This window comes from Sycon ciliatum, chromosome 6, assembly GCF_964019385.1.
Source record: "Sycon ciliatum chromosome 6, ocSycCili1.1, whole genome shotgun sequence".
NCBI classification, from domain to species: Eukaryota; Metazoa; Porifera; class Calcarea; order Leucosolenida; family Sycettidae; genus Sycon; species Sycon ciliatum.
In genome coordinates this window covers 21,622,217-21,640,482 of record NC_088648.1, presented here as the reverse complement: position 1 = coordinate 21,640,482, position 18,266 = coordinate 21,622,217, and the positions used below count along the sequence as shown (strand labels likewise).

Here is an 18,266-nt window from a genome sequence, read left to right as displayed (position 1 = left end):
TCTAAAAATCTCGCATGGATATCAGCAGTGATCCAAGAAACAGCACTTGACGGGCTCGTACAAACCGCGGCGGAGTCGAGCTGCAAGAACTGACAACTCTGTGAAGCGAAAGGCTTCTTCTCCGTGAACTCTGTTGGATGCGCAGTTCCCGTTCAGGCCAGGTCCTTCTTTCTTTTGCTTGCTGCATACTTGTAGTATTTGCTTTTGTACTTGCAAAAGCAATGTCGAGCGAGTAGCCAGTTTTCAACTGTAGCATTTCGCCTGCAGCTAGCTGTGATTTGGTCACCGTACTCCGTAGCTTTGTCGCGGAAAATTCTGCGCCTGGCCAATTTTTCACTTCTTGTGAATAGCACCAGAACTTCTCGTAGTAGATTGCTGTACACAATGGCTACTGCTGCTGCTGTCGGTGACTCTGCAGCTGCAGACTTGACACTGACCAGCTCTGAGACTGAGGTAAGCATGCCACTGCCCTTGGCTTGGTAATGGTCGGTTGAGCTTGCCCTGAGTCACGAGCCTTGCGTGGGTTGATGTACTGTTGCTCAGATCGTCAAGACCTTTTGCAGCACTTTGCAGGAAAAAGGTGAGAAGGTTGCCTGGCAGGAGGCCGTGAAGGTGGTCTCTGCGAGGAAGTTTAATGTGGAACGGGCATTGGACCTGTATGAACGTTATAAGGTACGCTTTGAACTGTTGTGTGGGTATGTTGAACATGTTGTTCTTTGCCTTTGGAGTGAATGATGGGATGAGTCGTCCAGTCATCGTTTGCCGTGTTTCGAAAAGAAAATGTGGTGAAGCCGTTTACTTTTTGTGCATACTTCGTCTGTCTGGTGTACTGTATTTGGCTTTGTTATTACTATTTGGTCGGCTGTCAGTCGACCGTTTTATGCTGGACTAGAATTGTACGCGTACAACTCGGGATTGTTTCTTTCCGTGTCCTCTTCGTACTAATTTTTTCGGGCAAAGTTTCCGATGTCGTGACGTTCCAGTTGCCGTGTTTATCTGACACGCAAGACGAGCGTCTCCTTCACGATGAAGACACGCATTGCTCCGGAACACAGAGCGCAGTCTGCCAGAGTCTATTGTCGCCTGTGTGGTTCGCTTCAGCTCGCTTCGCTCGAACTCAATTAGGACAAATTATTGTTTTGGTCACGTGACGAGGGAATGGAAATACTGAAATGGTGTATTCTTCACTCAGCCTTAGGTCAACCATTCCCTCCCAGGATTACGAGCAGCTACTACTAGTACAGCTACTACTAGTACTAGTAGTTCGTCTTGTAGCGTCGCTCTACATGGCATTCTGTAGTGCAATGCCAGCATTAGTGACATCGCGAGTGTGCAAATGTCACCTGTTCCGGGCAGGTTTACCTGGAGGAAATAGCGAGCGGTCAAGCAAATCTGAACGCCATCATGTTTCCAGCATCACCGAACGTAGTGTGATAGTATGTCTCCGCATCATTAGCACTGTCATGGCAGTGAAACTCCCTACTCGCAGCAGGAAAAATGCGAGTGCAAGCAGAAAGTGTGTTGAGCCGCAATCTCTTCTCTCATTGTATTGGTCATCCTAAAGGTGCGGATATGTCCTGGAGTACTGCTAATGTCATGCTCACTCCTTACAATGTGTGTTCCTCTTTCTGTTCGTTGCTCGCTGGTGGTGTGCGCAGTCGTTACGTTCAGAGCTGTCGCTGGACTCTCTCGCCCCGCTGGAGGATCCACTGCACTCTGACTTGACTTCCGGCAAGTTTACGATCTTGGTAAGTGGCTGGCAGGGTGCCTCATTGTATTGTGTGTGTGGTTGCATGGGGGACGGGGTAGGGGGGTTAGTACACTGGGATATCATGTGGCCACGTGTGCTGACTGCCAAGTGCACGTGTTTGTTTGTTTGTCGTTCGCATGACAAGTCACGTGCGTCACGAACTGATTGTTACGTGGCGGTGGCAGGTTATGTTCAGCGGCTTGCGCTCTGGAGGAGAATGAACGTTTGCGAAGGATGATGCTCACGCTCCAGCGTCGCAGCCCACACCCGCCGCTTGGTTTTCCAAGAGCACCATAGTGCACCTTTCGGTGTGTGACAGTCCCTCGGTTGACCAAGCGCACCACGGCACGTCTGCGATGTGCGACTGTTCGCACCCCTGGCCTTGCATGAGTGCTCACGGAATGTTTAGAAATATGTTCACGACTGGTTTGAATTCTGTGTAGGCGGCAGCGAGCGCTTTGAACGCCTGAGCTCGATCTGGAAACTTCTTCTTCTCTGCTACACATGTCATCATTCTTGATATGCTCACGTGTGTTTGTGTGTTCTGTGCAAATGTGTGTGTGTGTGTGTTTGTGCGAATGTGTATGTGTACATTTAGGACTGCACGTCGAAGGAGGGATGCCGCATAGCCGTCTTCACCACGGCCCTGTACTCTGGCTTCGACACACCGCAGGGCAAGGAGCTGCTTATGCAGAACATCCTCTTCAACCTCGATGAATGCTTGCTGTCGTAAGTGAACGCGGCCGTCAACGTTGCCATGCGTGATTTGATCAACCTGCTTCTAAGTGTTGAATGTGATTCTGAAATCACCTGCCAGTCAGAACGCGGCTGCACTACAGTAAAACTCCCCAGATCCGAGCAGGTTGGGACCAAGCACTGTCTGTAACTAGGAATTGCCCGTAGCTCAGAACATACGTGAATGCCAGTAAACATTTTTTTATACCAATCAATAGTTTTTGGGGCCTTTTTTCGTTGAAATGCCATTTTCTGTGACTCTAGATGAGTCAGAGGCGTGTGCCCGGATTAGGGGCGTTCGGATCTGGGGAGTTTTAGTGTGGTTGATGCTTGCTGCACCGAGTAGAACGAGGCATGTGGCCGGAAGCAGTGTGGAAAACTACACCAGGCAGAACTATAGAGAGAGAGAGATTCAATACAAATCTGGTGACACGCACTATGTACAGTACTGTCGGTTGCCGGAGAGCGAACAGGCGAGTGCCTGTTCAGAGCTCTAGTCATATTTGGGCAATGAGTCGAATCTTGTCCTTGAGATTTGAAGGCGAATGAGTTTCCTCACTGGTCCGCTCAATATACAAGTACAAGTACGTACAGTTGAACATCGATTATCCGCACATCGACTATCCGACCATTCGATTATCCGTAACAGTTGTTTTGGGCGCACGTGCCGTAGAGTACGCACTGTGCATGTAGTGAGCCATTCAAAAAATACGACAATTTTGAAAAGTAGCACTCTCTTCTATTTACAATGTACATGTACATTTACAGTGTGTTTTCTTATCCGGAACATTTGCCTTATCTGAACACCGCCTGACAGTTGTCTGCCCAGAGGTGGTCGGATAATCGATGTTCAACTGTACTGTAAAACATACAATTTTCGGTGCAACTTTAATTTCGGTGATTTCGGTAGAGAAACCAGGCACCTAAATTTAAATCACACCTAAAAGGCACTAGAGTATGTACTGTATGTGAAGGGAACGCTGGTCACCTAATTCTAAATTACACCTGAAACCTGGCAGGTCCCTGCCACCGAAATTTGGATGCACCTAAAATTACATGTTTTACGGTAACCGGGACGCGTTGCAATGACGATCCGTCTCTGATCGCCTAGACTCGGCTCTGTGCTGATGTCTCTGTTGGCCCAGCGATTATACTCTCTGATGCAACGCGTGTAGGCAGCTTCACCGATACTCCGCTAGTATGCACCTGTGCTCTCTCATTGGCTCTTGAAATCGGCCGTTTTGGAAATGCATGTTCCAGAACAGTTGCCAAAGCCACAACTTACCGTCTTGTTTTTGTTGTTTTTCATGGACATGTCATGCATTTTGCATGTGTGTGTGTGTGTTTGTGCGTGCGTGCATTATGTTTGTTGTGTGCTTCAGAGCGGCCGCCCAGCGCAACGGTATCATTCTTGTGATCAACCTGCGCGACGCCGGCGCGCGGTTCAGTGATCGCCGCCTGGCCGTAGAGATCCTCGATCTGCTGCAGGTGAGGATCGCGATGTGTCGCTGTGCACGCCTGTGTGTGTGTGTAGGTGTGTGTGTGTCGAGTAGGATTGAAGCCAGCATTCCCAGTGTTTGCAAGCTATTCCATGATTTTCGCCCCAAGCAAATTCCCAGTCAAACCTTTGCTCTGGAGGTACAGGTATTGAATATCTTCCCTCTTTACCATTGCTAAACTGGCTGCTACTTCTATTCTGTGTGTGTACGTGTTTGTACAGGATCGCTACCCGGCACGCGTGACGAAAGTGTACGTGATTGACGCGCCATGGTGGGCCCGAGCAATCTACGGTATCATTTGGCCTTTCTTGAAGGAGAAGATCAGAAGCAGAGTAAGTTTGAAGTCGTTTTCGCTCCTACCAGCACCATCTAGCTCATGTAGTGGAATCGAGAGCCCCTCGCACCACTCCCGGTACTGTTGCAATGTAACAGTACTGTTACGGTTCCCACGGCTCATGAAACGACGCATTCCCCTGTCCAGAATTCATAGGTTGCGCAGTCCGGCTGGTGTTATCGGACAACAGTAAATGAAAATGCGTAATATGCCTGCATGTTTGCACTTTCATGCTCATGTGCAATGGGTAGTTGCGAACGAGACTCTGACTTTGATTGGTTGTTGTAGTGTTATGTGAAGAATGTTCCTCTAGATCCGTGCATACGGACAGTCTAGTTTGTGATGCCATGTTCGGACTGTTGCTGTGACCAGATCGAGTGGCAGTGGCTGCTTTTTTCGGAATCTTTTTACGATGCACTTTCCGGGAGTTATTCTGACCTTGCGTGCTCTGTTGTGTTCTCTCTTTCGCTACCCAGGTGCAAATGATCTCACAAGCAGGCCTGCAGCGTCACATTGATTCCGACCTCTTGCCAGTGACCCTCGGTGGCAACCAGCCGTCGACGCATGACGAGTGGATACGCCTCTGCACCACCAATTACGTACAGCGGCACCGCGTACAGGGTGAGTAACTTAGGTTGCAGGGTGTGCAGTACTTTATAAGCAGAAAATTTGGTTGGTGAATAACTGTATCCCACTCCAAAGAAAGTCTGGTGGAAATGTCCATCCATCGATGTTGAAACGTGGTGAAAATCTAGACAAATCTACATTTAGTCCTGCATTTAATAGTTTTAATTTAGTCTGAAATTCTATGGACGAAAATGACGAGATTAAATTCCCGACGAATATGTCTGCTTGTACAGTACATAAGTACTTGTACCATGTCTAACTGCGCATGAAATGTATATGAACACATATTCACCCTTTACTGTACGGTGTCTACATTGGGGAGACCATGTGACTCTTTCTACACGTGTGGCGTCGCGTGTAAAATGGTTTTAGTGAGTGAGAAGTGAACGTGCTCTTGGCTATCTGTGCCTTTCTCCTTTTGTCCACTTACTGTAGAGGTTGCGGCGAGTGAGGCGCCCCCAAAGCCACCAATCCGGACGTCATCTCAGTCAGAGTCGTCACGAATGGCAGTCACTGCTCGCAATATGCGATCCAGCCCCGCAGCACCTCCTCCACAAGAAGGTCTGTCCAGCCTGTATTCGCATTCTCGGTGTCAGTTTCCTCTTGACTCTCGTTGCTGTGTATTTTCACAACATTGCGTTGCATTGTAACAAAAACAAAAAACAAAACAAAATTTGCACATGTCTCTCCATCTCTTCTCCTATTTCTTACTTTTGTGTCTTTAAAGACTTACTGGGCGCAGAAACTGCTGTCTCTTGACAACAGTGTAATACAGCTGTACATTCAAATTTCACTTGTACAGTGCTGCTCAATGAAATCCAGTTGCGTCACTCAAGTTTGCGCCTTGCACCCTTTCGCAGCCCAGCGTTCACAGGTCTAGGACTGTGCAATGCCCGGCGCGTACTCATGTGATGTGACTGGATTTCATTGAGCAGGACTGTAGTTGATATTCTAGATTGATGGTAGCTCCGCTTTAGTGTAGTAGTTAATTGCTATTGATGTTTGGTGGTGTGGTGCAGGTCCTGCCCCTGTTCCACCCAGGCGACGTACCTCGCTGAAGCGGAAGGCAACTGCGTTCGACATGAGCAGCGCAGGTGAGTGAACCAAACGCCTCTGTCTGTGTTAGTTTGTACACACGCGTGTGTGTGTTTGTTCATTTGGGTGTTGTTGGTTTTTTTACTGTGTGTGTGGTTGGTTTGGGTATTCGCTAATTGTACTGCATGTTTGTGTGTGTCTGTGTGTCCGTCTACCCATGTCTCGGGACACAGACGCTATCACACTAGCTCAGCTCCACGATCGCCTGACTAACTCTGTGCCCAACTCATTCGCTGCCGAGTATATGTATATACGCAAGGAGGCGCCACGAGGCAACTTTGTCGCAACAAGGTGCGTATTGTCGTGGGTTTTGTTTAGGGTTTTTTTAGTGAAACGTCAGAGTGGCAATGTAAATCTGCGTCACACACACACACACACACACACACACCGTTATCTAGTGTGCTGTCCAAGACTACTGGGGTTCGCACGGACACACTCTGAAGTCCAAAAGAAATTTTCTGGGCCACTATTGTAGGTGCTGCATGTTCGCCGAGTCCTGCCTCAGGCCCGCCGTTGACAGCGTTTGCTGGCGAAGAATTACACGCTGCAACAAATGAACTCTCGATAAGCAGCACACTGTTGCAAATTGCAATGGAGGGAACACTTGTGTGCATGTGTCTTCAGTAGTGTTGAAACGAATAATCGAATAATCGAATAATTTAGAATATTCGTGGGGTGAACGAATAATCGAATAGTCGTAGGAATTATCAGAAATCGAAAAAAAAAAATCCACATGTATGCTCAGTGCTGACCCTGCTGATATTTGCACTGCGTAAATCTGCTCGTAGTATTTCTTCTCAATCTCCTCTCCTCCAAGTTTTAATCTCCTATCGGTATCTAGTATTACTTCTCTTCTTTCCATACGAGGGGAACACACGGATGCAGTGAAGATCCAATTACGCTCGACGAAGACCCTAGTACCCTATGCAGAGCTGGATCAGGCGTTGCACACTCTGGGGGGGGGGGGGGGGGGTTATGTACTCTTGGTGGTACAGGTTAATTAACCGGTTTTGCACCTCCACATAACAAAATCCGATAATCAGCAAAAAAATTCAAAAAAACTACTGAAAAAGTGCTGAAAAAGTGTTGAAAAATGCCATCATGCATATGATAGAATATAGATTATTCGTTCGATGGAGGGCGAAATTATTCGATAGATTATTCGTTCGAAGAATCCGTGTTCGGTTTAAACACTAGACTCTTCAGTATCCGTATGTCACGCTATCGCAAGAAATCGCTCAAGTTTTGGTCCCCTGGAATTAGTGAGGGACTTATTGGGAGTAGCCTGTTCCTTGTTCTTTTCTGTGTCTACCCAACGATGTCCTGTGGCACTTGCTCCACTCTTCCAGTGTCTCCTGCAGAGCCGGATTGGGGGTACTTGGACCCCTTTTTTTCTTTCTTTTTAAAGGAACCCGAATATAGTCTTCACTCGCTCCACTCTTCCAGTGTCTTCTGCAGAGCCGGATTGGGGGTACTTGGACCCGTTAAAAAAAAAAGAAGAAGAACACCCGGATAGAGTGCCCACTTGCTCCACTCTTCCAGTGTCTCCTGCAGAGCCGGATTGGGGGTACTTAGACCCGTTAAAAAAAAAGAACAGCCGGATAGAGTCCCCACTTGCTCTTCCAGTGTCTCCTCTAGAGCTGGGTTGGGGGTACTTGGAACTCTCTGTGTTGCCACACCTGCCGACATGTCAGTAGCCTGCCGATTTTGGAGGCATGTCACAACCTGCCGACAATTGACCTTCTCCTGCTGACAGCAGCCATGAAAATACCCAATGTTGGCCTTCTGCTTGGTTTAAAAGTCAGGATCCAGATTTTGTGCTACAGTGGCCACCATGAGTGTTTCCATAGCTCCCTCCTAAGGTGCTAAGTGAAATCATCATCTGTCTCGGGGGAAAATCGGAAAGTCAGTCCGAGTCGCACTCAGAACTGTGAAATTGTTGCCGCATGGGTGCGTGTGTATATACTGGGGCTATTATGAATGGGGGACCTGGGACAAAGCCCCGGATGGTGCATTTTTTCATCCTACTGATATTTGGCTAAAGTGATGTGGCAACACTGAACTCTTTTTTTTTAAGAACACCCGGATAGAGCACCCGGGCCAGTGCAGGTTGTTCGTACGTGTACATCAAGGAACACACGAAGTAGAATATTTACACGACTCTGATGGTACATGCCGTAGCCGCACTGGAACGTTGTGTGTCTGGCTCTGGCCCGGTTGCAAGAGTTGTGCCCGGTACGCTTGTACATGTACCCGGTTAGTCTGAAGTCCTAGAGCAGACATTGCTCTTCGTGTGTGTTTGCAAGAAAGGAACAAGCCTCCGTGCCGAAGCCTGGAAGCAATAAAGCTAGCATGGAAGATGAGCAAGCTTTTTCTGCCAACACTTATCTACAGCAGAAGGGAAATGTACCGTGTGTGGAGAGAAGACATTCAACGCGTGTGTGTGTGTGCATGTGTATGTGCGCCTGTGTTTTTTGCTTGCTACAGATCTCCCATGAACTTGCCTAAGAATCGTTATGCTGACATCCTGGCCTTGGAGGAGACCAGAGTTCACCTGAGAACGCTTGCCGACGAATACGGTCAAGCAGTCCCCGTAAGATTCCCTTCCCTTCTAGCCTTCTCTCTCTCTCTCTCTCTCTCTCTCTCTCTCTCTCTCTCTCTCTCTCTCTCTCTCTCTCTCTCGGTCTCTCTTTTTGTGTAACGGTGTGCACGTCAATACACATACTTCCTCCGGAAACAAAAACTTGGTGACTTTTTGTATCCGCATCCTAAGTTGTCACTGTGATAAAGAAATTGGGTTCATAGGAACACAACCAGTTCAGCAAAGTTAGTTGATACACATCCTTGCAACATGTACATTATTGTACTAAAAAATGGCACCGTTTGAGTAGAGCTCGGAGTCTGTGTGGCTTGATTCCTCCAAACTCAGTTCACCAGAACAGACAGGTCTATCAAAGTCACGAAGTTTTAGTTTCCGGAGGAAGTACACACATGTGCTACGTGAGCAACTTGATCAGCCAAGGGGATCTCTCTCTCTCTCTCTCTCTCTCTCTCTCTCTCTCTCTCTCTCTCTCTCTCTCTCTCTCTCTCTCTCTCGATGGTTGTCCAGCCTGGTGGTGTATCGGCTGCAGTGCTCCTACATTGAGCTCAATACTAGTATGCACATGCTTTCCATGTGGTGATATGTCACTGTCTGCTTATTCATCATCCCTGTTTCATGTCAACAGTTTTCGTGGAGACAGAAATGAAATTAACACAATAAGTAAAGCAAGTTGTGCATTCGAAACACACATCATTCGCACAGGTTAGATTTCCTTGGACGTTCCTGCTGAGGAGATGGCAAACGTTCCGGGAAATCTATCCTGTTTTATGTGTGCTGGTTTTATGTGTACTGTTAAAGCAGAAATTTTCGGTGGTGTTTTATTTTCGGTAACTTCGGTGCCGACAATTTTTACCGAAAATAAAACGCACCGAAATTTTCGGTACAACCGATACTGTATACATGTAGTACTAGTACACCTACCTGGAGAACGGGTTTTACCGAAAATTTCCCGCTACCGAACGTCGATTTTGGCGAATACCGAAAATATTACACCACCGAAAATTTCTGCTTTTACAGTACTCCTTCATCCAGCTCGATGCTGTATGCATATGCGTGCTATGTGGCAATATGTCACTGCCTGTTTATTCGTCATCCCTGTGTTTTCTGTGTGCTGATTTCCTGTGCTGTCTTAGGGCACCGACTACATCAACGCTAACTTTGTATCGACGCCAAAGTCCGACCATGCCTACATTGCCTGCCAGGGTCCCCTGCCCAACACGTTTGAGGACTTCTGGAGAATGGTCTGGGAGTACCGCGTCCGTGTCGTAGTCATGACAACAAAGTGAGTGGTGTTTGGCCTGTTTATCGGCAGTACTTGCCGCTGAGGAGTCGACTTGCTGTTTGTCAATAGTTTGGGGCCGCTGTGTAGCGCCTTTTCTTCGATCTCAACCAGCTGTTGCAACCAACGAAACATGACCGGATCATGTGGGTTTGTTGATTTTCAAGCCTTCTCATACCTCAGTTATCCGGACACGGACGTTACGGGCACGTTGGCCTTCAGTGGAAAGGTTACTACTTCGGGCACCCTTTGAGCGGGTTTCAGTGGAAAGTTACTGCTCTGTCGCTTTTTGTGGTTACCGTATTTTCCAGAGTGTAAGCAGTAGCAGCAGCAGCAGCACCCCCCCCCCCCCCTTTTACCACGAAATACAGGCATCTACCCTAGTTATCACCGTTAATTTGGTCATGGGAGTATAAGCCACACGCCCCTGTTTTGGGTGAATTTTGAGTACTATGAACTGTATGTGAAGGGAATGCCGGTCACCTAATATATTCTACATTACACCTGAAACCTGGCGGGTTCCTGAGACCGGAATTTTTATATTTTTGATGCACCTAAAATTACGCATTATACGATATTGGTAAATTGTGCTCTTGTTGCTGCTGCTTCTGCTGCTGTTGTTCAGGCTTGTTGAGCGTGGCCGTGTCAAGTGTGACGAGTACTGGCCTGTGGAAGGTGGTGAGGAGTTGTACGGCCGATTCGTTCTGGAAATGACGTCTGAACACATCGGCTCTGACTTCTCCACCAGAGAGTTTTCCCTCAGCTACGTAAGTGCGAAAAGCACGGTATCGGTGATACCGAGAGTGTGCAACTCCGTATGCCCTTCCTATGGGTCCGTCGACGGCGAACACTCACCTCACGTGGTGCGGTGGTCACGTTGTACGTTCCCAGCCCATTTCTAGCGACTAGTGGAGAAAAACAGCACTCCCTGACAGAACCCACTTAGTTATGCGAGTCATCAGCATAGCATGATCATGCCAGATATACGTATTCGGACTTACTGTATAAGCAGAAATATTCATCTGGAATTTAATTTCGTCTTTTTCGTCCAAGGAGCTTTTGGACTAAATTAAATGCCGGACTAATGTCGATTTGTCCAGCTTTTCAATACACTCTTATGATGCATGGACGAAATTTTCAACCGGACGAACTCCCTTTCTTTGGAGTTGGACGAAGTTATTGACCGACGAAATTTTCTGCCTGTACAGTATACCTTTTGGACCTATTCACGCTACAGCTTGTCCCATTCCAATGTGAACTCAGTAGCTGAAGAGCATTGACATGTACGCTGCTGCTCAATGAATACTGAATGCATTGAACGCTGGTCGCCGTGAAGCCGCCGACCTACAGATGCTAGGCTGTGGAGTAGTGAAGGGAACCGACTCGTCCAGACGATCAGATTTCATTGAGCACTGCTGTTTTTTCGTTCAGTTTGCTCTCTCTGCTCACTTCCGTGCACGTTCTACTAGTACATGAAGATCCTCGAAGTAACACCATTTCTCTTGCATATACGACTACCAGTATGTAAGATTGTCTTTGTCTCTCTATCTCTCTCTCTCTCTCTCTCTCTCTCTGTTGTATTTGACAGAACGGTGAGAAGCGCCCAGTCACCCAGTACCAGTTCACCGCCTGGCCTGACTTTGGCCTGCCGGCCACCGCCGCATCCATGCTGGACGTCATTGAGAACATGCACCTGACCAACGCCACTGCCGTGGACGCCGACGGAGCAGAGCCGCCCGTTGTTGTTCATTGCAGCGCCGGCGTCGGCCGAACGGGCACCCTCATGGCCACGGACATCTCTTGCCAGTGCCTCGTCGCTTCAGGAAAGGTGCGTTTCGGCGTCTTCAGTGAGCCCATTGCGCAGTGACGTAATTTCAATAATTTGTACCGGGAACACCTCACGCAGCCACCTGGGCGCGTGGCCATCTGGGGGTGTTGAACAGGGCATCCCTGATCTCATCGTACTCACATGCATTACTCATACCTTCCACATTTGGCAATGCACAATGGGCTTGTTGCTGTCTGGAAGTTCTAGATTGAGTTGAGTATGATGCGTATTGTCGTCAGTTTTTACTACACTGTAACAGCTTGACGGTGTGTTCTTGGGTGCAAGGTTAATATGTTTTTTTTTTCTCCGAGTAGAATAATGGTCGTTCGTGTCTGTTTCCGCCTGGATTCTAACTACTTCCTGTCATGTGTGTGTTCGTGTGTGCGGCGGTGTGTGGCCATGACGGTGTCGACGTGGTGTGTCTTATTTCTCGCTGCAGTGCGACATTCCAGGCACGGTACGGCACATCCGCAACCACCGCGCCTTCTCTGTGCAGACGCCCGACCAGTATCAGTTCATCTTCATGGCCGCTCTGGAGTACGGTGAGGCACACGCTGTCGCGGCGGCCACTGAGAATGATGACGCTGCAGTGCAGCAGGGCTTTGGGTCAACGGACGAGAGTTTCGAGAGGCCCGTCGACGAGGTGCCGGCAGCGAGCGCAACGAACGGAGTGGCGGCCTACAGCAACACTGCCGCCTTCGAATCCGTCGCTGACACCGAGGAGCCACCGGTACAACAACAACAACAAGAGGAGGCTGTCACGTCGTCAGGTACGTACGAGAATGACGATGAGCCTGTTGCCGCCCCCGCTGATCCGGCCGTTTCCGGTGCTTACACGAATGAGGGAGCGGTCGTGTCTGCGTCGCCCTCCCTAGTGGACGCGCAGGCTCCTGCCAAGACTGCCGCTGACGAAATGCAGCCGGCTGTCGAAGAGGAGGCGGCGGCAGATGTGCCAGAGACAGTGGAAGAGCCGGCTGTGGAAGAGGTATCAGCTGCGCCAGAGGCCGACCAGGAACCAGCTGCAACTGAAGAACCTGCTGCTGTTGCAGAGGCAGCAGAGGAGGTAGCAGAGCAACCTGCTGCAACAGAAGAACCAACTGCTGATGAGCCTGCTGCAACAGAGGGCCTAACTGCTGAGGAGCCTGCTGCAACGGAGGAACCCACTGCTGAGGAGCCTGCTGCCACGGAGGAACCCACTGCTGAGGAGCCTGCAGCCACAGAAGAACCCACTGCTGAGGAGCCTGCTGCCACAGAAGAACCCACTGCTGAGGAGCCTGCTGCAGTAGAGGAACCCACTGCTGAGGAACCTACTGCTGAGGAGCCTGCTGCAGTAGAGGAATCCACTGCTGAGGAGCCTGCTGCAGTAGAGGAGCCAACTGCTGAGGAGCCTGCTGCAGTAGAGGAGCCAACTGCTGAGGAGCCTGCTGCAGTAGAGGAGCCAACTGCTGAGGAGCCTGCTGCAGTAGAGGAGCCAACTGCTGAGGAGCCAGTCGAGGAAGCTGCTCCAGAGCCTGCCGCAGCGGAAGAGCCTGCTACATCAGAGGAGCCCGCTGCAACCGAAGAAGTAGCAGACGAAAGCCCTGCTGCAGAGGCGGCTGAACCTTCTGCTGCTGCTGCAGATGAGCCAGCAGGCGAAGACGTTGCAGAGGCAGCTGCTGCATCGGAGGAAGCCGCTGGAAAAGATGAGAAACGTGCCGGCGGCAACCAGCAACGCAAAGGGAAAAAGGGTCGCAAGGGTCGCCGTTGAGAAGGACTGAAGGACTAGAGCACTGCTGCTTTCGCTGCGGGTGTGTGCGCTCGCGACTCGTAGCGCCGGAGTTGTTTTAGTATTGGTGCTGATCTGGCCTGGCACTCTGTATCCTCAGTGTGGAGAATCCAGCAACTCTGCTGGTAGCCAAGTTCAGTAGGCCTCACCTACTTCAAGTCGCCCTTCGGCTGGCCAGCTGGGTTGTTAATTGCCACCTTGGTACGCTGCCCACTGTGTAGCTGGCCAGGTTTTAGCATGATCGTGTTTTGTGTTTTTTTCTTATAGGATTCTTTCTTTGTCATTTTCTGTTTAATTTCTCTCGTTTTCTGCCTTCTACAATTGTGACAATGGCATCAATGCCAATGGGCTTTCACCCAACCTTGGACCGCTGCTCGTGCTTTGTCGGACTTAAGGTGCTGTATTCCGTGCCCTCGGCGACTGCGCATACTCGCTTGTTCATGCACACATGCTTATGGCAGTCTTCCATCTGTCTGTCTATCTATCTCTTTCACTGTCATACATACGCGCACACAGACACACACACACGTGCCCATACTCGCAAATTCAGTGTACAGTTGCCACAGACTTGCGTCTGCCTCTATTCGGTGATCAGGTCACATACAGATCCCATCACTATCCGTCCGTTTTGGTCGGCGAGCCAGCAGCACCCTCGCTGCGCAGGTTCTTCTAGGCCTAGGATTGATATGAAATTCTTACAGACTGGAGAGAAATTGACTAATTCCATTCTTGGACTGTCCTATGGTCTTTATTATTATTATTATCACTACTACTACTACTGCTACATTTGACTATTATTGGCTTAAAGCTTGCTGGTACTAATACTGTTCCTGTCAGGCTTCATTTGTTGACATGCATTCTAGACCATTTATCTAGCTTCTGCTGGTAGTACTAGTAGCGTCCGTTTGTTTTCGCAACCATCCCCTCCCTCTCGCTTGTCGGTGCTTATCCTGCGTTTTGTTCTGGTGTAGCACGCTGCTATCTGTCACCTCGTGTTGAGCTAGCTGCACCGGTCCGCGCACCCTGTCCATATGTCCGTGTGCCTCTCTTTCTCTCTCTCTCTCTCTCTCTCTCTCTCTCTCTCTCTCTCTCTCTCTCTCTCTCTCTCTCTCTCTCTCTCTCTCTCTCTCTCTCTCTCTCTCTTCCCCTGGGTATTTCTCTTTAACTTTTTTCCCCTGCTTCTTGTCGTTTGTATGGTAGCAATGTTCTGCTGCCTTCTCCGCTTTCACATATTCTTTCTCTACCCCCGTCTTAGCTAGGTACAGCTGCATCTCTATTGGGCTAGTGTGCGCCGTCTGAATTGAGTTTATCCCGACACGCGTCGTGTAACTGTGGTTGGTCGTTGCACCTACTGATGTGGCGATACCGGTCTGCCTAACTTTGTTAGGCTCGAATGTGTGTGTGGGGGGGGGGGGGGATGGTCTTATGCACGTAAGCTGCATGCCCTCTCTTGCGACCGGCGTACAAGGTGGTGTGCTATCAATGCAATTGAAGCAATGGGCATCCAAAGGCACAAACTCCAGGTACACGATGATATGTTTGGTACGTGTACATGTGGGGGTTGTTAACTGTCGTGGATTATTTCCTCGCTGCTGTTCCTCATGCATCATGCCATGAAGTTTGCGAACCCAGATTTTCCGCAAAACATATATGGCTGGGTATTCCGTTGTTCTGAACGGGTCTGTGTACTGCTAGTATGTGTGGCAGCGCGCATGTGTGATTGTAACAGCATCATGCATATGGGTCGATGCCACTTGACTAGGTTTTGACGGAGGTCAAGACGATTCGAATCAAAGGGAACTCCTTGCACTGCAGTCTGCAGATCCAGCCGGACAGTGCCAATGACTTACGCGGTCTAGTGAACATCTTGCTAGCTCCATGCCTTGCCTGCATGGTAGTGATCAGCCAATGCACACTAACTACAGTTACCATGTTACTGCAGGGAACACACTGCTGTGCCTCCACTTCATGGTGGCTTCATGGCTTCCTGGCATGCCAAGAAGTATCGTACATGCAGACACCAAAGTACAACGATAAAATATGGTGGCTTCAAGGCTTGCTGACATACCAATGATTAGTATCGTACACGCAGACACCAAAGTACAACGATAAATATCGGGTGGCTTCAAGGCTTGCTGGCATACCAATGATTAGTATCGTGCATGCAGACACCAAAGTACAACGATCAATGCATGTGCAGTAGAAAGCAGTGACTGAGTCGTAAATGCAGTCGTTTCGGAAGCGACATTCAATGTCGTACATAAGCACTTTTAAAACATGTATTTCTTTTCGAAGAACATGATGATGTAGATTGTAGAATATAGCCTGTTTATGTGTCGCTGTTCAGATACATGCCCCACAGGTATTCTCAGGCTAACACATCAACATAATAAGATCCTCTTCCTCAACACAATTCCAAATTTAAAATCATAGTTATTCTGAAGAGTCCAGAAAGGACGAAACACTTCTGTCCGCAGATTGAGTAATTATAGAAAAAAGATAATTATGTCATATTCAGAAATGACGAGACAACTCACCAGCTATTATCAATGAACTAATAATTTTCACCTTTCTGTAGTGCATCCAATCGATCACAGCTATTCTGCTCTACAGCATTGTTCCTCAGGATTCTGAGCTTTCTGTTTCTCTTTCTCTTTATCATCATCCTGAATGGCACAAGTGAAGTAGGCATCCCCGCTTACATCGCGATAGTGCTTATAATAATAATAATATGAAGAGAATCAGGTGTTTTCTTGTTCAGAGAAGCTTGCCTGCTCCTACCCCAAGCCCTGCTCGGTGGCACTGAACGCCTTGTCCAGCCAGTCCAGCATGAGTCGGGCAGCGTCCAGCGCACAGCCGCGGTGAACGGTCACGCCACAGCCGGCATGCCCATAGTTGTGCACTACGAACAGGCTAGCGTCGTCGCTCCGACTACGCTGCCCGGTCGAGACACACTCGGCCGCGCCACTGCTGCCGCTGGTCGTTGCACTGGAGGATGTTTGGCGGTGCAGCACGAGCTGCTCGGCTTCTAAACGCATGCCGGACGTACGTCCCGGCCGCAGTCCTGCTTGGACCCTCAGGACCGGCGCCTGCGCCAGCCGCGGATGCAGTGCAACGCAGCGCTGCAGTATCGCAGCCGTCTCTTCGTCGCTCACCTCCTCGCTCCAGTTGCCGCGCTGGTAGAAGCCGCCCAACACCACGCAGTCAACCTGCGGAATAACATACGTCAGCGTGCCGTCGCTAGCTAGGACGACTTCCGCTTGGCTCACCCAAGGTGCTCGCACTCGCACCACCTGACCTCGCGCCGGAAACATGTCCTCGTCCCCCAGTAGCGATTTGGCCGATAGCCCGCAGCAGTTGATGACGGCGTCAAACTCTGTGCCAAGGTCCTCCAGTCGCTTCACTGTTTGCATGCGAAACGTAACACCATAGCGCTCGCACTCCCGTGTCAGCCACGGCAGCAGGCGACTGGTGTCCGCGATCATTGTCTGGAGCTTGAAGCAGCTCACGTTGCCGTATGCGCGGTAGTTTTCCAGCTCATCGTCGGTCATTCGCACAACGTCACAGCCGAGCCGCTCGAGGACGGGAAACTGATCAGGGCTCGGGTCACGCTTGCGGCTTGTATCACCATCATCTTTGCTATGGCAATCGTGCAGAACACAGGGGAAAATCCCCATTTCTTGCCGCGCCGTGTTCGGATCCGACTGGAACGTCGAGCGCATCCAGCGCAATGTCTCCATGCTCCAGCGCTCGCCTTGTTCGACGGGATCAGTTTTCACATCGTAAGGCTCCCATATGCCCGCCGCCACGTTGCTTGTCGTGTGCGGGTGGAATTTCTCCGCCACAATCGTGATCTTCACCTGCTGTGCATAGTCACGCTCCTGCACTCGCTCGGCCAATGTTCTGGCCGATGCCAGACCAATACAGCCAGCTCCAAGGATGCATACGTTGCACGGCGTCATACTGGGATGCGCCGCTGCAGGCGGTGAGTCAGCCATGATTTTACGCCGGCACGGTGGGCTGTTTAGCTAACTTTAGGCTGCCTTACAAGCTTAGTCACTATCAATGTAACAGCTATACTCCTGTTCCCGGACCGGGACAACCGCCAACGTCAAAATGCCAGTTTGCTGTGCTTGGTCACGGCTTGGCTTACTCACCGCAAACTAGTGTGCGTGCGCGTTTGTGTACTACTTTGATCAATCAAATCAAGCCGAGATGCAAACCATTTTTTTTCACGAACCAGACTCGTGATCGTACGTCTGACCAGCAAACTATTTCGGAGCCCAGAAAACACTAGTCACTACAACTAGCCATCACTCGGCAGAAACTGCAACTGAGGCGCTCCGGGTTCACGCGCCGAACTGGAGCGCGGTCGATACACCGTGGTCCAACCGATCATTTTATTTCTGCTGTTTTTACTTCTCGACTCCGGCTGTTTTGGACACGACACACACACCATAATAATTATATCACGCCTGTGCTCTGGTGCTAGCCTACAACATTAGTTCCATCAAGACTCAAGAGTAGATCTACAAAAGTACAATGTACTCTTGGTTCCATACATACAAGACACTGAAAATAGCAATAAAGCCAAAAAAAAAGGTCGACCCGGCCGGTCAGATACATTAAATTTTTTTATAGCTAGCTTGTCAGAGAGTCGTAAAAATAATACGTTTAAAAAAAAAACTATTTTAGTATATAATCTTACGACTCCCAGATGAGCTAGCTGTGATGTCACGATCACGAGGAGAA

General features: G+C 49.4%; 3 protein-coding genes across 3 annotated transcripts in view; 1 reads left to right on the top strand and 2 right to left on the bottom strand.

The window, feature by feature from the left end:
* LOC135819662 (uncharacterized) overlaps window positions 1-18,266 on the bottom strand; it is a 223,066-nt gene that overhangs the window by 76,367 nt on the left and 128,433 nt on the right. The window lies entirely within an intron of this gene.
* LOC135819668 (tyrosine-protein phosphatase non-receptor type 9-like) lies at window positions 92-14,848 on the top strand. The gene is made up of 15 exons (XM_065332916.1): window positions 92-453; window positions 544-672; window positions 1,659-1,748; window positions 2,349-2,479; window positions 3,868-3,973; window positions 4,206-4,316; window positions 4,795-4,939; window positions 5,381-5,506; window positions 5,965-6,039; window positions 6,214-6,331; window positions 8,528-8,633; window positions 9,776-9,924; window positions 10,547-10,688; window positions 11,510-11,749; window positions 12,189-14,848. The coding sequence occupies exons 1-15, from the start codon at window positions 385-387 to the stop codon at window positions 13,494-13,496; spliced, it is 3,045 nt and encodes a 1,014-aa protein (XP_065188988.1). The 5' UTR covers window positions 92-384; the 3' UTR covers window positions 13,497-14,848.
* Window positions 15,910-18,043, bottom strand: LOC135819650 (D-aspartate oxidase-like). Its single transcript, XM_065332898.1, has one exon. The coding sequence runs from the start codon at window positions 17,510-17,512 to the stop codon at window positions 16,292-16,294; it is 1,221 nt and encodes a 406-aa protein (XP_065188970.1). The 5' UTR covers window positions 17,513-18,043; the 3' UTR covers window positions 15,910-16,291.